Below are 22,686 nucleotides of genomic sequence, written 5' to 3'. Positions count from 1 at the left end.
CTGGGGGGCACCTGAGCCCTTGCAAATTAACCTTGGGGGCATCTGAACCCACCAAAGCAATCCCAAACCCCCAAATCAAACCTTGGGGGCACCTGAATCTCCCCGAAAATCAAATCTTGGGGCTCAAGGGGGCATCTGAACTCCCCCTCCCCAAAAAAGGAGGGGAAGGAGTTCAGCACATAAAATGAGGCTGTTAAAATACCCAGTCACAAAACTGCCTTTTTGATACAAATGTGCTCCCCCCAAATCTCTTTTCCCCAAGTAATTAATTTTTACAGATTGCAAAATCATCAGAAACTTGTCAAAATGCCTCGATTCAACTCTCTATAAAATTTTAATGACTGTGCTCCTGTTAACTAAATATTTGAAACAGAAAAATAACCAGTACTACATTTGCTTTTTTTTTTTTTAAACAATAAATAAGCAACTTGGTTGGTTCTTTTTTTAAACAAGAATGAAATAGAAACTTTGCACATCCAAAATACAATATACAACTTATTTCCAAAAGGACTTCCTGATGGCAGAAACATTAAAACCAGGTGATGAACGGAAGTTTTCCTATAGAGACCAGGTGATGTTGCTCGTTGCAGCTTTTTCTTCCAAGTTCCACAATTCCCTGATGGATTTTCCTACTTGGAGCATGAGGTGTGGGGCTCCATGGTTGGATTTTGGTCAGAGGCTGGTGGAATCAACATTTGGTGGTGGTGGTGGTGGCAAATTCGTTACCTTTAGGACTGACAAACAGTGAGTGTCCCCAAGACACCAAGCTGAATTTATCTTTTTGGGAAGGCTGATGGGATAAGGCCAAAGAGGATTTTGAGACTTAAACCATATTTTATCCAGCTGAAATGCATCATGTCCCCTTCCAAAAGAACAGGTTGCGTGGGCTGTATGGTCAAGACCACGACAGCAGAGGTGAACAATTATCTAGAAATGAAGTTGTATCAGTTTTCCGTAACGCAGGAAACAAGAGATTCCCATAAAAAGGATTTGCTGTCAAACTTCACTTAAAAACCCAGCTTAACACAGAGCTGTTCTGGAACAGCAGCAAAGTTCACTACCAAACCACTCTGAGGTGTCCCAGTATCTCCCTGCCCTGGTTCATGTGGAGTGGAGCTGGCTTTGTCTCTCAGTCTCAGCTTTCCTCTCCTGCCTGTGGGTCATGGCAGCCCAAAAGGTGATTTTTTTCAGCACTTCCTGCAGAAGTTTGGATGGCAAGCAGGGAATTTGGTTCTCCAAGAGAGCTGCATTCTTCCCAATGCAGTCAAGACACAGCCTGAGGAAGGAAAACAGAAAAAAGAAAAAAAAAATTCAAGTAAATGGTTTATATTCTAACAAATGACACCTAATAAAAGCTGGTGATGTGCACTAATTACAGGTGTTAATTACAGGTGTTGTGGGTGCACATGCAGGGAATTACACAGCACCAGTGATTAAACTGCTGTGCAGCATCACACACTGAAGGGTTCAAGAATTTCCTGAGGAGGCAATTGGGTATTTTACCCCATTTCTGCAGGAGTACGTGGCTGAAACACCACCTGGGATAGTGGGAGGTGTCCCTGCCCATGGAACAGGATGGGATTTGATGTCCCTCCCAACCCAAACCATTCTGGGATTCTGTAACTCCAACTCACCTGAGCAGGGAGTAAGGTTGAGTCTGAAATATCAACAAATCACTGCAGTGACCCTGAACAACAGAAAAATGAGAACCATTAGAATGGCAAACAGCTTCTCTACCTCAGGTATTTTCTAGATTAATGTCACATTTATTACCACGTGCATGACTTACAACTGATTATACCTGATTTTAGAAGGAATCTGAATTACAAATTCCTTTTTATTCTCTCCGTCCAGAAAGCCTCAGGTGGGGACTCCTCAGTGCAATCAGTGGTGTGTAAATTATAATAAATTTTCTCAGCGATGTGTAATTTATAATGGTTTCAGTTACCAAATTGAGCCAAGGTCTCAATCTGGTTTTGTTTTTTTTTTTAATTAAAATCCTATATAAAAATATATTTATGAATTGATTTGCTCAGAGATATTTTGGACTCCCTGTTCCTGGAAGTGTTCCAGGCAAGGCTGGAAGGGGCTTGGAGCAACCTGAGATAGTGGGAGGTGTCCCTGCCCATGGCAGGGGGGTGGATTAGATGGACTTTAAGGTCCCTCCCAACTCAAAGCATTCCACGATTTTATATCAATTATAACTATCCCAGTGATGGGATTTATTGTTCAGTTTACTGACCGTGTCCATAAAAAGCAAATCATCTTTGCTGCCACCAAACACCATCACTTCTCCCTCCTGTCCAAGGCAGGCTGTGTGCCACAACCTGGAAATAAAACCAGAAACACAATGAGTGCCCAAGAAACAAGGAGTCATGTGTTATCAGCAAGACCAAGCCATTATTTCAGAGGTAAAAAATAGTACCTTAAAATATGTCACTTGTTTGTTTAATAATATAAAAGGAGAGAGCAATGTGACTCCCCACCTCATGAGTTATTTTCATACAGACCAATGTATTTTGTCATTATTTGACTCTTCTGTACTCTGGGCATATAAACTTTGTCTTACTTATCACCACAGTGGAAAATTTTTAGACAACTCTACAAACCAAGCTTTTGCCAAGCTTTTCCTTTGGCAATTTTCCACTTTCTTTGATTCAGAAATACAAATCTCATGGCTCTCAGACTGGGGGGTTCTCCGTACTGACACAGATCCCTGAGCACTTGGATCTCCAGTTATCCTGTTGCAGTCTCACACTTCCCCAAAAGATTCCTGGGATCACTTTCTGTGAGTCGATGACTTACATCACACCAAGGAAGTTTTATGATACACAATAAAGACCCCACAAAAGCAAAGCCTGACTTTATAATCTTGTTTTCACAAAGCTTCTGCCCTTTCAGCAGCCACCCCTCGTGAGATTTATTTTTCACCATCAGATTTTTCTGCTGGTCTATCACCACTGCTGATCGGCTTTAGAGCTACTGAACCAAAATCAAATGCACCACTGAAGTTTCATGCAAAAATAAACGTTCCCCCTTTCTTTCTCCATTCACATCAGTCCTTAGGAGGTACCTCACCTTTTCCCTTCCTCATACCTGTGGACAGATCTGTCTCTGCCTGATCTGCATTAGGGAAACTCTGGGCTTGGTCACGGAGAACACTGGGAAGCCTTTCCTGCCTTGATTCTGGTGACATCCTAGCTCGCAACCTGAGGCTTTTCCTACTGCCTGAGAGTTTCTGTCCTCCCATGGGCTGCTCTAACTTATCACCTAAACATTCTAACAGAGCACATTATTGAAATCACACAGGGCTCTTCCAGCTACAGCAACAGCATTACATGGGAATGAAAACATTGGGAATCCAGGAGTTAAACAGTTTGTTCTCTATTTAAACCCAGCATGCAAAACGTTGGCTGAAGTACAACTGATGGACAGAAAGAGGAACAGTATTTTCTACCAATTCAGCATCACCCGAGAAGGCAGTTTTTTTAGAAATTACTACAACTGAAGGTTGAAGGAAATTATTCTCTTCAGAATTTAGGGAGGGATTCAGAGCTGCAGAAGCATCAGGAAAAGACACCAATGAAATGTATTACAAAAGAAGAGAAATATATAAAAGAAGTACACATGTATGTATTACTGCCCTGCACTTTAAGTCACAGGAGCAACTGAACTGCCTTAAAGCTTCTCCAGCTGCAGAGACCCTGCAGTAAATACAATTATGGCAAAAGTACTTCACACTTAACAGTTCAATGTACAGACAGGTTTTTTGTATGTCACCTTTTATCCAGGTTTCCAGGAGCTATTCCAAACCCACCTGGACACATCCCTGTGTCACCTGCTCCAGGTGACCCTGCCTTGGCAGGGGGTTGGACTGGAGGATCTCCAGAGGGCCCTTCCCACCCTAAGATTCTGTGAGTTCCTGAACAAGGTTAATGAGGTTTTGGGGTTTGGTTGAAGGAGGGGAGGTCCTTTACTTCTATAAAGATTGAGGTCAATGAAAGGTGCTCAGCCCTAAAACCCAAATCCCAAAATCCTCAGGTGGTGGAGACCCATGTTTGGAATTGAAGGAGCTCAGAGACTCCTGCCAGGATGTGACCCAAAGGCTCTGCTCCCTCAGGAGCCAGCACAGCCAGGACACAGCTCCACTCCTATCCCACTGTGGGATCTGCCCTGGGATTGCCTGGGAACCACCCAGGGGGGCTCAGGAGCTCCTGATCCCAGCCCCACTGCAGAGCAGGGCACAGAGGTTACTGAGCTGCTGCTCCTGGGGCTGCTCCCCAGCACATCCCAGCCCTTCCTGAGCCTTTTCCAGTAAAAATCATGTCACAGGGAAGGTTTAGGAGATTAAAGAACTGAACACGGACCCCTGGCTGCTACTGATGTGCTGTATTTAAGGACTCCTCAGCCCTTAAATAAAGATCACAAAAAGAAAATACCAGTAATCATAAAAAGAAAACATCAGTAATCATAAAAAGAAAATATTTGGTGAGGCTGAGATCTGAGTTTATTTGGGCTTGAAAGAGTCTGAAGTGTAAGAAAGCAGAGAAGTTGGTTTAGCTGTGGCTGTTGTATTTAAAAGACAGCCCAGAACGGTATAAAATGGGAAAAAAATGAATGGAGGTGAAGATATTTCAGTAACAGACACAAGGCAGGAAGCAGACCAGAACTGGACATTTTTGTATCAGAAAAGAACGACAGAAAATTGTGCTGAGAGTTCCTGGGTGAATGCAGAGAATGAATTCAATGAAAACCTGAATATTTACTATCTAGAGCAAACCAGTGCAACAGCATTGAACTTAGAAACACAGATAATGCTTCAAACACTGTTAACACTCAGTTTTGCTTTTGAACCCTGAAATTTGCATCAACTTTTTCATGGTTCTCTCCTCCCCTGTGTCTAAAAATCCATCAACATTAATCAGCTTTTATTATTCTCCTTGGTTATTAATTCCACAAATTTTTATGGTTTTGTTTATCAACAATAATTTGGCTACAGAGCACCAGGTTAGTTGGACACCCAGATCCTTCATCACAAAAACATCTTTTCATGCAAGTAAGCATCAGTGATAACAGAAACACAAATACAAAATGAGGTATGAAGGCAAATAAGATGTTAAAGCAAACTATTCAACCACACTGCATAAAAATACTGTTCAATACTTTAAAAATTGGTTAATTTTTAAACCTAATACAATTTCAGCACACAGGATTTATGTTTCTGTACCTAGGCCTGCTCTTAGGCAGATGGGTGAGCTGTTTCCATCCATTTGTTGCAATGCTGTGGATCCAACCATCACCTACAATGTAAGAACACTCATTAGTGGGGTTTTGGGGACCAAGAATTACCTTTTTTTTTATCCACACAAACAGCTCTGTGTTCTAAGAGCATGTTTTATTTAGCTAACAGTAACATCATCACTTCATGAAGCTGCATCTTTTCCCTCTTTGTAATTTAGTGGTGTCACAGAACCCTCACTGCACTGAAATCTGGAATTAAAACACACTTAATCTTTCTTTTGGGTAAACTGAGAAAATCCTCCCAGTGGATTTATCTGTAAAATTATTATTATTTTTATTTGTCTTAAAATTATTTTTGCTACTTCCAGTTTTTTTCATGAAAACAAGTTGCCTTTTCTACAAAAGGAACTCCTGTAAGACTATCCCACACCCTGTCTGCATGAGTTGAAGTGCACAATGGAATAATAATCTCTACATTACTTACTCAAAGGAACATTATCAGAGCTTAGTCCACCAAAAAGGAAAAGTCTGTCATCCCCTATGGGAGTCAGCGTGTGCCAGGAGCGATCTCTGGGTTTCTCTCCACTGATTTTAATCCTGGGTGAAATAAAGAAACAAAAACCCCCAAATTTTCAAACGAAGCTGAAAATCAACTTGGCAGAAAATTTCAGTTTGTCCTAGAACAACTTTGGGTATTTCCCCAGTGAAAAACCAGATTAAATACCCAAATAAACTGCATGTACATGTAGGGAAACAGTTAATTGAGAAAAAATTTCATGAATCCTCAGGGGCCTCTCCACTCCAAGGAAAATGAATTTAAATGACACAAGAATCGTGGCTTTGCCTTTCATCCCAAAGCCACCAGCTCTTCAACCTTCAACTTTGAAATAAATATTAGTAAAGAGGGGATTTCCTAAGTACAAAACAGATGTAGGTTTATTAGAATCTCGTATCATCAAAATGCAGATTTGAAATCTGTTCCAGCTGAGCTGCTTTGAAATTGATTTTATTTTAGCTGGGTTTGCTTGAGAATGTGAACAGTAAAGATGCTGATATCCCAAAAAACCAGTTTTGGTTGTTTTTTTAACTCCTCTTTCCTGAGGTAACACCTCACACACACATGTGAGCTCAGCCTGAGCAGTGCAGACACCCATCTGAATTCCCTCTGCACCCAGTGAAGAAATCCAGGTCCTGACAAACCCAACTGGGATTTATTGTCCGTGGCTCCCTCTGGAGCAGCTGCCCCGTGCCCAGAATTGCCTTGGGTGAGGACTGGAGGGATCTCCCTGCTGGGAATTGCTGAGTTTTCCCTCTGGAGGCAAAGGCTGAGGGATCAGACAGAATTAAACAGGGATTGCGAAGTGCCCTGCTAAATTTGGCACTGAAGTTGAGGCCAAGTTGCAATGTTTGTTTGAATCCAAGTGCCTGCTTTGGAAAAGAAGCTTCTAAAATTGGCCAAGGGGCAGCCTGGGCTTTGATGGTTAAAAAACCCCATAAAACAGATACTGATCAGTGATAAAATTTCAATTTTCATGCACAAGAAATGATCCCACTACCAGAAATAACCTGATACTGAATGACAATTTAGTAGAGCTCAAGGTAAGGAAAGCAACTTCTGGGTAGTGGCAGCTAAAATAAATCTTGCAATCTCCTGCTGGCTGATAATCCTGGGTTAGTGGGTTCATATTATGCAGTTCCTTAAGAAAGCTGTGTAGAGTTGAGTAAGAAAAAAAACTTGGCTGGTTAGGAAATAAAATCTTAATTTACTAATAATTATTTATGGGCTCCTTTTGTGATTAAGAGATGAAATACATAACGAATAAATATGAACACTTTATCTCCTGTGAGGTGCCAACAGCAGCACACACTGTGAAAACTCTTTTTTCTCCCCAATAGCTTAAATCTTTTTTTTTTTTAGTCTTAAATCGCTCTTTTCAGTCTCTCAAAGACTCTTTGCAGAGATGCTGCAATAGCTGAACAGAAGATTCCTAAATTTACAGGGATCCAAGTCTATACCAAATCATGGATAAATCTTACAAGCTATTCTTGGATCACAATACAGAAATAACTTGAATTTTGGAAAAATCTTCATTTTTAGGATTTCCTGGTCTTTTATGGAAGAGGCCCTTTCCCAATTTGTGCTGTGATTAGCTCAGCTACAGACAGTAAACCCAGCATTCAAAAAGCCCTCAAACCTGGAATTCCATATGGATAAATGTACCCAGCCTGAAAACGAGGGTGTTAAATCACTCCACGCTGTGCTTTAAACAGCGTCATCAACGCTTTAGTGCAGAGCAGGAAAAGCTTAGTAACCACCATCAAATTAAATTCAATTGAAATCACAACCTCGCAGCTGTTAAAGCAGTCCCCAAACCCTCATTCTCCTCTTGGAAAAGCTGCAGGAATAGGCTCTGGAACTATTTAACAATATGTTTCCATCTTCTAAATTCAGTTTGAAGTGTTACAGAGGCAAACCTACCTTCCAGACCAAGTCCAAGTGTCTAAATTCAGGCAGTGCAAATCATTCATTCTGGTTTGCTAAAACAAAGAAATAAAATCCCCAGTCGGGTTATTTTAAGCAAACAATAAACAAAGCATTTCAGTGAAGCCTTCCTGGGACAGAATATTCCAAGTACCAATATTTTGAAGAAATCTGTACCCATGTGCCTTAATATAAATCTGAATTATGTGGCAGATGAAAAGCTTTTCTCCTCACAAAAACCATGCAACTCTCAGGAAAGTGCCTGTCAGGAATATTTCCAGTCATGCAACAGCACTGTGGGGCCAATTTTAGCTTTTAATAGTGAAGAACTTTGTTATATTTATCCAATTCCTGCACATGTATTTAACTTCCATCCACAGAACTCCTGGCAGGGAAATGCAGAAGGTGTTTTACTCTCCTATTGTTGCCTCATGTTATTTTTCTTGACATCATGATCAGAAGTTTGTATCCTCCTGTCTGGCCACTACTCCTTGGAGTATCCTGGTAGTGCTGTACTCAGTATATTCCCATTAAAAGTCCATCATTGTCTGTGCTTTTCCCTCTTTTCCTTTTACAAAGTGATCACCAGCAAGGACAAGGTTTTAGGACCCTTTAGCATTTGCCATAAAATCAAATCAGAAATCCTTCCACTTACTTATCTGCCTGTGATTTGAGATGGAGGAAGTCTCTGACTGCCTTGGGGGTGGTGAAGGTGATAAAAGGATTTCCTTGCTTGACTGGCAGCTGTGATTCCCCTGGGGACTACAAAAACCATCTGGGAAGTAGGGAAATGCATCTTGCCTTACCTTCCAACTCCTTTTCTCCCTGGGCAGTCCATAGATCTATTAGAAAAAGCCTTTCTCCAGCTTGCAGATCCTCTGAGGCAGAACTAGGCTGAAAGCAGTGGTTTTACCCCTAGGAGGGAGTCTGAGGGACTTCCAGAGCTGTCCAGCAGAGCTCTGGGAAGTCTCTCAGGGATTTTGGGGAACAGCAAGGTTTTCAGGAATGCTACGGCCTCCTCTGCCCAAGTACTGCTAACCCTGCTGTCCTGGGAAGGGAATGGTAACCAGCATTTTGGGATGCCTTTGGAGAGGGCAACAGGATAAAGACAAGCAGATTGTGAGGGTTTGGGGCATTGCCTGAGACATTTAATCCCTCAAGAGGGTGATTAAAAACACCAAAGTGTGGTCCAGCTGACAGCCAGGGGAACAGATCTGTCTTCCATGACAAGTCTATCCAGTTTCCTGCTCCTTCTGGTGGCTTTGAAGGGGATGAGGACCAAAACATCCAAGCAGAAAGCAAAATGCGCTTGGGATCTTCTGCACTCCTGGGGAAAACCCAACGTCCTGGCCTCTACAACTGAAAATATTCAATCATATTGGAGTAATTCAATTTGATATGAATGGTATCTAGCAAAGAAAGCTGCTGTTATGTTGAAATTTAAGGTTTCAAGAGGATCCTGTTTGAGACCTCCTCGCTGACCTTCCTTTCCTAGGCATTGGGTAGAAGATGGAGAAGTTCTCAGTTTCATGGTGCCTGGGAAATCAATGTATTAAATTCTTTACATTCTCATGATTCAACAGCTGGACAGATGCATAATTACAGCAACCTCACTTTGAATTCAAAACACCACCAGCTGGACAAGATTCAGGCCTTTAACATGGCTTTAACAAATAAAAGCACCTTTCCACCCAACCCTTCTTTGGGAAGCTGGAAAGAACACAAGTTTATGGGATCATCACTTGCCACACAGTTCTCCTGCATTTCTGTTTCCTGCTGTATTTAATCATTCTGCTGCCAATCCTAAAATGATTCTCAATTGGCTTAAGAGCACCAAGCCTCCTAAGAGGGTTTGCATTTCCCTTTGAGCTATGAGGGCTCCTGAGACATCCTGCTTATCTCGGGCAAGTTCATTTCTCTGCAGCCCAGTGCACGTTAAGCAGGACCTGCTTTGTCTCAGGATGAGCACGATGAAAGGCTTTAAGGGTGACATTCACTGCTGGGACAGGGAATTCTGCAGCTCTCCCTCCTGCATTTACAATCAAACAGCTATTCCAGCTCCAAGCTTTGTCAAGAGAAGGATTGCAGCTCCAGGAATCTTCTGAGCTTTGCTGACAGGAGGGGTAACACAAAATATAAACATGCTTACATTAAGGCACCAGATGTGTGAAGAGCTGCTGCAAAGACTTTGGTTTATTACTTCATTCTCAACATGAAAATTTTCCACTTAAATCAAACATAAGACTTGCATCAACTTCTGGACTAACTCTCCTTCCTTCCCACTTTCTCCCATTCCTGTTTTGCCAGGGGCTTACCTGAAGGAACTGAGTCCACATAACACTTCTGAGCCTGTTTTCAAATGATTCCTGGTACAACTGATTCTCATCATCACCATCATCATCATCTTCTTTTACCAGTTCTAGCTCCAAGTTTGGAAAAAGGTGCCCTTTCCTCCCAGAAAGATGAATAGGAGAAGCCTCATGACACTTCCTGGCCCTTTCTGGTTCCTTGCAGAGCCTTTTCCCTGGGAAGATTTGTATTATGGTGAACTAGAAGGAGAAGGAGGAGCAGAGCAACCCCGTATTTGCTCCTTAATTTCTGGAGAAAAGCAAAACTTCATCCTTTGGGGAGGAATTACTGCTGGTGTCAGGAAATTTAAGTGTTTTTCTGCTGTCTTTAGCTTTCTCGTTTCATGACTCTCATTAATTCCTCAAGCCCCACTGAATGTTCCCTCACCTTTTTATGTTTCCTTCCATTTATTTCTAGGATAGAAAATGGATCAATAATAATCACCAAGGTGAAAATTACACTCGCTGCTCTCCTACAGAATTAAATACAGCTTTCCACAATTTCACTCTTCTCTGACACACTTTCCCAAGTGCTTTCACTGAAATTTGGCAAGTTTTTAAGGAAGCTGAAGAGAAAAACCTTTTCAGATTAGAGCCTTCTGAATCTTGTAGTGTCAAACAGAGTTAAACAGAAGCCTGAGGGCAAATCCTCTGAGGGCAGATCTAATCATGCAGCAGCACAGTGGAGGAATGACAGGTGAGCTCCAGCTAAATTGTAATTTCACTTGCAGAGGCTGCATGAAACCCCAGCTTGAGTTACAGAGCAGTTCAAGAGTGCAGCAACCCTGAGGTGAGCACAGAGCCCTCACTGACAAATCCCTGAGGGAAGGAGGCTTTGGAAGTGTTCAGGAATAACTGGCAGGGCAGGAGGGCCTGGGCTGCACCTTTGCATCTTCTCAGCTGGGTTCTTTCCCCTCTCAGCTCCCTGAGTGGGGAGCAGGACTTGGCTGTGGTCAGCAAGGGTTCAGTTACGAGCACAGAGAACAGAGCAAGTGCAGGGCAGAGGCACAGGGCTCACTTAGAGCATGGATAACCCTGATTTTTCAACCTCTTCTCCAATCTCTTTATTTCCATCAGTTATTTGCAAACCCAGTTTGTCCAGACCTACAGCTCTGGAAGGTGCTGAGTGCAGCTCTCTCAGGCTTGAGCAACAATTCCAGAGATCAAAGGTCACATAATGGCAAGAACAAACAGCATCAATTTTCATTACTTTCTTTTCTGTTTGCTCTGGAAAGGCACTTAAATAAAAACCTCCTGCAGTTGTGGGAAGCCATTGAGACTGGAAAGTGGCTGGACATGGTGTGGTCACTCTGCCCCTGTTTGGTGGGTGGGGCTGGTTTCTGTTTGAGCAGCAGGAGTGGAAGCACTGCAGGTTTGCCAAAGCAATGTCACAGCAGGAAAAACAGGGAATGGGGAACAAAGTGCAGTTTTACACTGCTGTTTGCCAGGACGTGGGAATACAGGGCGTGAGGCTGTGGCAGCTTTCCAAGGTGGAGTTGGCACACGTTCACCGTGGGGCATTCCCAAACTAATTCCTTCTCTTGTCTAGAACAGAACTACAGGAACTCAGCACTGGGGGCTTTCAGAAGCTTCTTCACTGTCACTTTCTGGAGTAGAGATAGAAAACATCCAGGCTCATCCTCTAGCTGAGTAGGATTAAAGGCTCTAAAATCAGCTGTAGTGAAAAGAGCTAAAGACTTAAATTAAAAATAAAATACAAGAGTGCACAGTAACTTAAACTGGGAGGGTTTTAACTTGCCTTACAGAATCTCTTCTTATATTAATGCTTCAGCAGAGAAGAACTGAGTAGAAAATCTCCTTTAATTAGCACTGGAGAATTTCCAAGTGTTGCTGAGAGGTTTGAGTATCTCCTTGCTTACCAGGGGTGGCTTCATGTTTTTTAGGTACAGATAATCAGGGGGGTGATGCCTATGGCTTTTTTAAGTTAAAAAGAGTCAGGAAGAGTTAAAATCACACAGCCACAATCCAGGCCTAAATTAAATATGCACAGATTGCATCCTTTTGTCTATTACCTCTTCCAGACATCTGTATTTCAGTCACTTATGTGCAAAAAAGGGCAAAATTAAATTATAAAGCCAACTCGAATCTGTTATTTACCATGTAGTCATCTATGTTTTACCTTTTTTTGGGACAATCATTAACATTACAGACAGATATACTCTTCTTTTTGTAGAGGGTGATGACAAGCAGCATCCTGGATTCAAAGCCCTGAACATCCAGGTTAGGCCAAAGACATTTGGGATTTTTTTCCTACTACAAAATGAAAAAGAAATAACTGCCAGGAAAATAATATGACTGCCAAGAAAATATTTAATTACCAGCACTCGTCCTCCAAAGATGTAACCTTTATTTCCCAGCACAGCACATGTATGAGCTGCTCGAGGCTGAGGTGGATCTCCACCCTGAAAGAACCAAAATAACCCTTCAGAACATCAGCAAATCTCCTGGACAGTTGTATTTTCTGATGTACAAATCATCAGGAACTGCCATTAAAACCTCTGGAAATCACATCTTAAAATTTGATGTTATATCCACATGTCAAGAAGTCCTCCCAGTGTAAATCAGAACTGAAGGTGGCAAAACTGGCTTTTACTTTGCAATGGTAATTTTAGTTTTTGCATTTGGTTTTATAGGAATTTTAGAACATCTTGTAAAGACCATAAAATACTGTCAGACACTCTTTAAAATATACAATTTCTACTGAGTTCCTACATAAACTCACCTGGATTTTAGGAACTTTATAGAATATTTTCATCTCCTCTTATCTGTGACAGGTTATCCATGTTAATTGTACATGGATACAGTTTTCCAAATGCATGGGGCCCTCTGCTCTGGAGCCAGGCTGGGAGAGCTGGGGGTGCTCACCTGGAGAGGAGAAGGCTCCAGGGAGAGCTCAGAGCCCCTTCCAGGGCCTAAAGGGGCTCCAGGAGAGCTGGAGAGGGACTGGGGACAAGGGATGGAGGGACAGGACACAGGGAATGGCTTCCCACTGCCAGAGGGCAGGGCTGGATGGGATATTGGGAATTGCTGGCTGGGAGGGTGGGGAAACCCTGGAATAGAATTCCCAGAGAAGCTGTGGCTGCCCCTGGATCCCTGGAAGTGTCCAAGGCCAGGCTGGAAGGGGCTTGGAGCACCCTGGGATTGTGGAAGGTGTCCCTTCAAATTACTTTTGCCAGCATCAATGTCTAGAGCACAGTAATGATTCAAAACTCAGTAAAATCACAATTATGTCAAGAGATGAGACTAAAAACCACTCACTCGAATTGTTGGTTGAGACCATGTCTGTGTGGTTGTATCAAAAACATGAACATCATTGTGCCATCCCCAGAATATCTGTCCTTCCTAAAAAAGAAGAAATTAAAAAAAATATTTTATTTAAAAATCTTTCTGCTTATTGAAGGATACAAACCTAGAAGGGATCTGTTAAAACAGAGAATAAACTAAAGTAGTTTTAATTTCATTAGAAGATGTGGTGATATTTTTAATAATGCTGCAGCAGCTTAGACTCAGTTGAAGGTCAGCAGTGCTCAGGGATGTTCAGGCTGGTGACATCTGAAAATTGGCTTTGGGCCCCAACATCAGACACTGCAGCAGACAAATTTCACCTTCTCAATTTTATTGTAACACACTGAGAAATAAATAGATTGTAAAAATACTAATTCCTGTGTGTCAACCTTTACCATTTGGTATCAGGAGCTTCCGATCAGTCATCTTTGTATTAATTAGATGAAATTACTGTAGGAAAGTTGATAATCCAGGTGCCTTTCTGGAGAACAAATTCAATAAATTAACTAAGAGTATTTGTCAGTTAGACTTGGGAAGCTACAAATTCCCTGGTGTTACTTCAAAGAAATAAATCACATAATTTTCTGGGAGTTCAAACTTTAAATTATACTTTCAGATTGAAAACCTGCCTTTTTCCTGCTTTGACAGCATTTAATTCATTGCACTCCAAGCCCAGCACTGGGAACCTGGAATATGCAGAACAACCACCACTCCCAACGTGCAATACCTGGAATTTCAAATCTTAAAAGATTCCCAATTTGCATTTCTGCTGATGCTACAAATAAAAGAAAAACCAGACAAATTTTCATATTCATCAAGGATGATGAACAGGATCTTTTTTTTCCCCTCAATCTGAAAGGACAAATCAGTGGCAATGGGGACAAATCTCTTACCCAAAATGCATCGTGGACATCGAAACAATCACTGAGCTCATTGTGCTTCCTGCAGCCATAACCCCCAAAATAGATTAGCCTGAAACAACAACAAAACCAGTTCACTGAGCTGCTCTGTAAACAAGATTAAGATGACTAAGCTGTAATAATTAATATTTTGGGTTACTACTGCACTAGCAATAATATAAACAATGAAAACATTTTGTGTTGTACCTGATGATGCAAACCCTGATGAGGTGAAGGTCACAGCTACACCCTCAACAAACCTGACTGAAACTCACACAAGGAAATAATTCAAGACACCTCAAAGTCTCTGTTCCTCCCTCCAAAGTTTATTTGAAGTGCTGTTTTCAGGCAAAAAATGGGAAATAACACCCAGGACAGTGAAATGCCTCCTTCTGCTCCAATTCCTGCCCTTCTCCAGTGAAATTCCTGTGTTCCTGCTGTATTTTCTTGCCAAAGGTTGTACACAGATGTTCCCAATGTTTGTCCCACAGATGCCTGGGACATAAAAAAATCTTTTTTTTTTTGTCTTAAAATGAGATTTTTCAACCAAGCACTACTGGAATCTCCCATGGCAAGGATCCTCACACACTTCCCAGGCCAATATTCCACCCAGGAAAGGGCCATCCGTAAGTAATCCATTTTAAATGGAAAGGTTCCACTCTATCATCTAAAAGAGGTGATTTTCTCAGCATGCAGATGACCCAATACTCTGAATAAATGCATTTGGTTTTGAATGATCTCGTGTTAACAGCTGGGGAGTTGTTCAAATATCTGTATTTTCCTATCTCTTGCAGTTAAATGAGAATTACAAAACCAAGATACAGCACCCAGGGGCACTGCACAGCTTCTGCAAAACCTCTTTAGATGTGGAGTCCAGAAAGAGATAAATCATTTCCATTTGATAATGTTCACTATATATCATATTCTGACTTGTTTGTAAGAGCTTTAATAACAAGTCACTGACATGGTACCTTCTTGTGATCACTTATGCCTCATTATCCAACATTTTCCATAATAAACACAAAACCTGGAGTATTTCTGTTTAGGCAAACTCTGTTTATTTTCTAAACACGCTCAGTCACTTTTGCACCACAAATGTCCAGGCTGACTCAGTTCTTGCAAGACAAAGAAAATCACTGAAATGCCTTTGGAACTGTCAGCTGTTAAAATCCTTGAAAAGATACTAAATGTATTTATTGCAGGTAATAATTTAATGCTTAAAATAATGAATAGAACAGAGAAAGTGATTTTTATACTGATTTTTAATGTGTTAAAACCATGAAATAGTGCATAGTGACTTTCTAAAGTCTCAAAGCATTCCACAAACTTTCCCTAAATATTCCAACCCTCTCCTGAAGTGGGGTTTTATTTACCATTAATTCAGCTCACATGTGAGGAAATTCTGGTGCAAAGCTGTTAGAAAATCCTACAGCAAGTCAAGCTAAAAACTAGAGTTTCCTGCATCCCAAACCTCTGTTCTCTTCACTTTTTAACACTTTCTCTCTGCAATTAACACATGTTAAATATTTTTCACGTGTTACCTGTTCTTGTACACCCAGCAGGAAAGTTTGTCACGTGGTGTGGGAGGTTGACCTTTAAAATTTGTGATTTTTTTCCACCTGTAGGTTCCAGTTTTTGTTCTCAAATTGACATAATACAGCTTGAAAGGAAAAAAAAAATTACAATGTTTTCAGTATAAAGCACAAATCACCACCAGAAAAAACAACCCACCACCCCCAGAAGTCAGGAAATAAAAGAGGAACTGGCAGTGAGCTTACAATGGCAAACACACCACAAAAACGAAGTTAAAGGGGGAGAATTGGCAGCAAGTTTGATGAGAGGCTCCATTTCACTGATTTTCTAGTCAGGAATGAACTCTGACTTCATTTATATTAAATGATAAAACAACTGATTTCAGCTACTTTGTTAATTCAGTGTTCAGTTACAAGGAAAAGTGGTAGCTCTATTTTAACCTTAATTATTACCTGATTATTTAAGGCAGTGAATTGCTATCAAAGAATAAAAATAAAAGTTATATTCAGAGATTAATCTCAATTAAAGTTGTCAAAATATTTTTTTTAAAAACTAATTGGGAAAGTACTGGCATAAATACAGAAAGTTTTAGAAAAATAAAGCTTTTCCTCAAATTTCTCTTTAATTCAAATACAAATACATCAGATAAACAACAAGGTCAGTATTAGTACTTATTAAAATCAAATGTTATGGAAAAAAAAAAAACTACAATACCCGATTACTGTATCCTTTATCATCAAATCCCCCAAAAATGTACAGCTTCCCATTGATGCTCGCCCCACAGCTCCCTGACATGGAGGTGGGTAACTCTCCTTCCATCAGGTGCATTGTCCTGCAATTTAAAAAATACATTAAGCCCCTTCAAATCTGCCAAAATGTAACAATCCCAAATAGATTTATTCAGAATTTTTACACTTAAAGGGTGAAAATACAGTTTGGGCCATAACTAGGATTAGGAACTACAGCTGAAGTTGGGCTCCTGTGGTGGAAGAGAATTTCCAGGTGCATATTGTGTGTTTATAAAACATTTTGATTTTCTGAAGGTGAAATTTAAATTAGAAGAGCTTTAGTAGAGCTGACACATTAATTATTCAAAGTCTGGAAATACTATTAACTCCAAGAATTCCTGAAATGAGAATCTGGCATTGCTGTGATTCAGAAATGGAAAACTGAGGCTCCTGCTCCCTCATTCCTGCTGTGCCCTGCACTCAGCTACACGTGTACAGCTGTCTGTGCTGAGAAGAAGCAGATCCTGGTTAAATATAACCCTGAAAAAAAAGTTATATTTAACCCAGATCACTTTCCTGATCCCAGTTCCCTGTGAGCACAAACTGCTGGACTGGGACATCAGGGAAAACCAAGGGAGGGTCAGAGGGCTTTGGGCAACCCTGTCCGACAGGAAAGAGACAGCAAAGCATGGTCTGTGTGTGGAAAGAATTGGGGGAAAAAAGAGAAAAGGGGGGGAAAAGGGGGGAAAAGTGGGGGGGACATAGGGGAAAGAAAAGGAGAAAGGGGGCAGGAGAAGGGGGGGGAGAAGGGGGGAAGGGGGAGGGAGAAAGGAAAGTGGGTAAAAGGAGAGGGAAAGAAGGGAAAGGGGGGAAGAAAGAAAGAAATGGGGGAAGGAAGAAAGAAAAAGGGGGAAGGAAGAAAGAAAAAGGGGGAAGGAAGAAAGAAAAAGGGGGAAGGAAGAAGAAAACAAAAAGGGAGGGAAGAAGGAAAGAAAGGGGGCAAGGAAAGAAAAAAGGGAGGAAAAAAGAAAGTGGAGGGAAAGAGAAAAAGGGGAAGTTCTGAGTTATTTTTGAGTTGCAATGTATATGGAATTAATACCAAAAATAATACATAATTGTAACCAGATCAAGAGCCCGAGTTCCCAGTGTTTAACTGTTCTAACCTAAAAGTTAATGCATGAAAAACTAAGGCAAAATAAACTGCCAAGTAAATGCACCTGTGCTAACAGAGCCTTGAGCCAACCATTTCCAACGTTCCCTTGAACACAATAATTAGACTTCAGCAATGAATGTGTTTCCTGGAGTTAATTTGCCAGCACAGCTCTGTCCTTCAGTGTTTACATTAAACACCTGCTATTTAACGTGAGCAAAGTCACTGAAGCCTTTTCGCTGCAGATCAGTGACACCTCTGCAAAAATCAGCTTTAGGTAATAATTAAATATAAATGGTGCCACTTGCCATAGCCCACTGTCCATGTCATAGATCCAGAGCTCATCGCTGGGCAGATAAACTTCATTTTCTTCAATTGACTGAAAGAGGAACGTGCAAATGTTAAATCAGTTCTGCTTTCCACACCATACATCTGAACACGAAATGCCAAGCCACGTTACTTAGCAACACTGAATAATCTTAAGGAAATCAGCTACCAGAGCAGAAGTCACACCCCAGTGTTACTGCTCTGAGCATAAAACTAATTTATTTTTAAAATAAACAACTGAATTCCTCCTCAGGACCGCTCAGTAAAGGCACAGATTGACCAACTTAACATTTTGCCAAAAAAAAAAAAAAAAAAAAGATGTGCAACAACATCAACCAGATTTGAAGCTGCTGAATTAAAACTCGTTTTAGATACTTTTGATCAGGAGCCATTTCCATTGGCATAGTGGTAAAATGTAGAATAAAAAATTAGAATATAAAAAGTGGACTGAAAACACAAAAAGTTACTTGCAGCAGCTGAAGGGAGGAACTTGAAAGACCAAAATGTCAAATATACAGGAGAAAATTAATTCCTCTGCGGAAAAAAGATTTATGAAGACTCACGAACAAGAGGTCATTAAGAAAGAAAAATAATTTGGGAAATAATGATGAGGAAAAACAACAAACAGGACAAGGAAGCCCAAAAAAATGCAATACTCATGCTGAGTAACAACTACAGCATTAATTATTGCCTTGGCACTCAAAAGAAATTAAAGCCTGGCAGTGAGTAAGCAGCCAGAGTCAGTAAAGAAATAAAAATAGGATCAAAATTAAACAAATGTGAAGAAGTTAAATACAAAACTGAAATGTAGTTAGTGACAATTCAGTTACTAATATTGATTGCCTGCCTTCAACTGATGTTTTATCACGACTTTCTCACTCTGCCAGGTGCCAAGCAGGTAGGTACATCCTATTTTTGGTACATTTATTCTGCCAGGTACCTCTGCTCTGGTGTTAAACACTCCTGGCAGCTTCTGCAACATGCAGAAGTTGACTCAATTTAATCTGGATATGTCAGAGGTCGAGAATTTGCTCCAGAAGCAGCCCTGAGCAAATACACCGATGCCAAAAATAAAGTTTGCTGGGCTGGAGTCACCAGCAACACGTGAAAAATGATTTATCTGAGTAAAGGGCTACTTAAAGAGCAACAATTTTCATAATATTCCCAACAGATAAATACACAAAACTACTCAGAACATTTGCAAAGTTTATCTGCTAAACTTAATACACATTTTCTGTTTTAAATGTCCCACGAATGCACAATTTTTTATTAAAAACCCCTTGAAAACATAGTGCTCGTTAGTTCAACCTCAGCTTTAAAGACCAGAGCACAGAAAACTATTAAAGATTACCAGTGATTTGGGGGATATTTAGTTATACAGAGTATTATGGAGTTTAAATCCAGGAGTCTCCAACTAGAGTTCTTTGGTCGAGTATGGAAGGACAAGCTTTGAACATTTTAAAGTTACCTTAGCCAACGAAAAATATAGATAGGATAGACTATGAAACATGTTTATAGAAATAAGAGTTTCCACCTGATAAAGACCAGGAATTACACCAAGCACAGATATTTTCAGTTTTACGGCAAATGTGCACAGACAGATAAGATGAACAGATAAATGTAAACAGAAAAATAACAGATAAAACTAAGTGGATGTATTTAAGGTAGTATCATTTTTAGCTTTCTTCTGGGTTGAATTCATAGAGCTAAAAGACACGAGGATTTACTTATGACAGAATCAGAAGTGTTCTTTCAATGAAAAAAAAAAAAAGTGGGTTTTAGCCTGCCACCAGCTTGTTTTCGAGGTGACAGCAGTGCTTTCTACAGGAGGAAAACACAGTGTACGCACCACACAGCTACTAATAAATAAAAAAACGCGGGGACTCGGCAACAAGAACATGAATTACATCCTGGAAAAACTGAGCCACAAATGACAGCCGTTAAGGCTTGAAGGGAGACGCGCTCTGCGCAGAGGAACGAAAGGCACGTTGGAAGGGGACGGGAGCGAACCGGCTCCACCAGCCCGCCCCACACGTGCTCCGTGACGGAGGCGGCTGCAAACGGGGCAGGAGGAGGGCGCTGATCGCGGACTCCCCGCGCAGGGAAGGGGCCGCGGGACGAGGCGCTCGGAGCGGCCCCCGCTCGTCCCCTCAAGGCCGTCCCCGCCGTCCCCTCAGCACCGTCCCCGCCGTCCCCTCAGCGCCGCCATCCCTCAGCGCCGCCATCCCCTCAGCGCCTCCCGCCGCCATTCGAACGGCGCGCGGCCGCCGCAGCCAATCAGCGCCCGCGCCGCAGCCCCGGGCGCCCGCCGAGGGCTGAGGGACGGCGGGGGTCCCCCCTGCCCGCCCGGGGCTCCGCTCCCCGCGCCCGGAGCTCCCTGCCGGCGCTCGCTCCCGGCTCCCGTGCAGTCCTCGCCCGCCTTACCACGTATCCTCCCCACACGTAGAGAAAGTTCCCATCCACCACGGCACAGTGGCCGCTGCGCTCCTCGGCCACGCAGAACTGATCCGCGGGGTCCGCCGCCATCTTGGGGGGGGGAGGAAGAGGAGGAGGAGGGAGGAGGAGGAGGAGGAAGCGGCTCGGCTGCCTCAGGGCTCGCGTCCCGCCACCGCCTCCTCCGGGTGAAGCTGCGGCTCCGCCGCCGGTCGCTCTCCTGGGGCGGACGGGAAGCGAGGAGGGTCCAAAGTGTGGGGCGGCACCCGGTGCGGGTCGGGGTGGCAGCGGACGGAGAGTACTGCGCTGCCCCCGGTGCTGGGCAGCAGTGCCGGGCTGAGGTGTGAGGCGGAATAAACCGTGCGGGAGGATGTGAATAATGCGGGAGGATGTGAATAATGTGCGCGAGAGGAGGAAAGAAGCACCGAGAATAGGAGAGCTAAGCACAGACCACAGGGCAAGAAGGGAAGGAGGAGCTGGGTCCCAAAGTGGGACGGGGTTTAAGACTTTGGACAAGGGAGTGATGGACAAGGGGGAATGGCTTCAAACTGACATAGGGCCGGTTTAAATGGGATATTGGGAAGGAATTCCTGACTGTGAGGCCCTGGCCCAGGGTGCCCAGAGAAGCTGTGGCTGCCCCATGATCCCTGGAAGTGCCCAAGGCCAGGTTGGATGGGACTTGGAGCACCCTGGGATAATGGAAGGTGTCCCTGCCCATGGCAGGGGGTGGAATGGGATGGGCTTTAAGGTCCCTTCCAACCCAAACCATTCCATGATCCTGTGGATTCTGTGATAAGACAACCACAGCAGAACTCCCTGTCTCTGAAGGTGAGACAAGCCACGCTCCTGCCAGAAACAGCAGATACGAAACGGTAGCTGATATTAATTAAACAGTTGGGCAGTTCCAGTTCTTACACTGTTGTATCAGCAACTGGGTCAGTTCCAGCTGAACTCTGTGTCCAGCTGGAATTAATGGAATTCAAAAGTAAACAGGTACAGCTCTTCAGAGATAGGAGAACTTGTGAGAAATGAGCACTTTTGCATATTATAAAAGGGCACCAGAAAGTAATTGTAAAGATTTTCTTGTGACAGTAGGGCATACACTTCTGTTGGATCTAGGAGGGAAGACATCAATTATTCCCATCAATAATTGATAATATTAATCATAGAATGTCCTGAGTTGGAAGGGACCCACAAGGATCATCCAGTCCAACTCCTGTCCCTGCACAGGCACCCCAACAATCCCACCCTGAGCATCCTGGAGCTCTGGCAGCCTCAGGGCCGTGCCCATTCCCTGGGGAGCCTGGGCAGTGCCCAGCACCCTCTGGGGGAAGAACCTTCTCCTGATACCCAACCTAAACCTCCCTGACACAGCTCCAGGTATTCTCTCACTGGTGACAGAGTGATCAGCACCTGTCCTGAACTCTTAAAATGAAGCCACGTACTGACGGTGCATTGGGATGGTGGTTAAAATGCAGGAGTCAGCATTTGGAAGAGGTAAGAAAAACATGGGAAGTAGACAAACTATCTGTAGATCTATACATCAGGTAGAGCTGCAATGTGCTGTCTCTGGAGATGTGGTTTTGCCAGTGGAGCAGTGACACACATGAAAATCAGCTGTTTGTCTGTGTAACAAAACAATTCCATGGATCCAGGTAGATGTGCTGGCTGATCCTGGACCACTGGGCTCTCTCCAGTCACTCTCCAGCTGCTGTGATGTCCAGCAAAGCCACGGAAGGCGACGGAGACAAAGATCTGGGTATAGCTTCCAGAGCTCCAGACAGATGGCTCAGTGAAACACAAGGCTGCAGCTCACACTGGAATACTTTTATATCTCTGGTGGGAGGCTCCAGGCAACCTAAGAGAGCCCCCAAATCCAGCAGGATGCTGTAGGAGTGTGCTTTACATTCCCTGTTTGGTCATAGCTTTAGAGAAAGCTATTTTTGGACGAGGGGCACATCCCTTCTCCAGGTGCACCTTCCCTTATGTGGCGAGACATGAGCTGAATGGCAAGATCAGGTTTTCTTAGAAGGAGAATAAGCAGTAATTTTAGCAAATGAAGGTACTTATGTAAGAATTGGGCTTATAATTTGCACCTAGCTGTATGCCTGCGACGAGAAATGAATCATATTTCCTGCCAAAATAGCTGAGACCTGTCAGATCTTTGTCTGAAGAGAGTAGCAGCAGCTTCACCCATGAGCTCACTCCCCGAAGAGGAGTGATTATAAATTATGCAGTT

General features: G+C 42.6%; 1 protein-coding gene across 1 annotated transcript; it reads right to left on the bottom strand.

Annotated features, from left to right (window-relative positions):
- Positions 1 to 310: 310 nt before the first annotated feature.
- KLHDC1 (kelch domain containing 1) lies at positions 311 to 20,828 on the bottom strand. Its single transcript, XM_039552446.1, has 13 exons — positions 20,439 to 20,828; positions 17,996 to 18,066; positions 16,524 to 16,641; positions 15,818 to 15,936; positions 14,271 to 14,349; positions 13,351 to 13,434; positions 12,411 to 12,494; positions 7,721 to 7,779; positions 5,726 to 5,838; positions 5,228 to 5,300; positions 2,243 to 2,327; positions 1,635 to 1,687; positions 311 to 1,276 (listed from the first exon to the last, which is right to left on the bottom strand). Exons 1-13 carry the CDS (start codon positions 20,538 to 20,540, stop codon positions 1,102 to 1,104), a joined length of 1,215 nt encoding a protein of 404 aa, XP_039408380.1. The 5' UTR covers positions 20,541 to 20,828; the 3' UTR covers positions 311 to 1,101.
- Positions 20,829 to 22,686: the final 1,858 nt, after the last annotated feature.

This window comes from Corvus cornix, chromosome 5 (assembly GCF_000738735.6).
Source record: "Corvus cornix cornix isolate S_Up_H32 chromosome 5, ASM73873v5, whole genome shotgun sequence".
Taxonomy (NCBI): domain Eukaryota; kingdom Metazoa; phylum Chordata; class Aves; order Passeriformes; family Corvidae; genus Corvus; species Corvus cornix.
Note: the sequence above shows the minus strand (reverse complement) of the source record. Positions and strands in the feature narration are given on the sequence as shown.

Bases quoted from the DNA above. Each gene is read 5' to 3' on its own strand.
- KLHDC1 (XM_039552446.1), bottom strand. From the start codon at position 20,540: ATGGCGGCGGACCCCGCGGATCAGTTCTGCGTGGCCGAGGAGCGCAGC. The intron at 5,301-5,725 runs GTAAGTAATGTA...CTTACATTGTAG, and splicing joins CTCTGATAATGTTCCTTTGA to GTGATGGTTGGATCCACAGC. The intron at 1,277-1,634 runs GTGAGTTGGAGT...TTCCTTCCTCAG, and splicing joins CAACCTTACTCCCTGCTCAG to GCTGTGTCTTGACTGCATTG.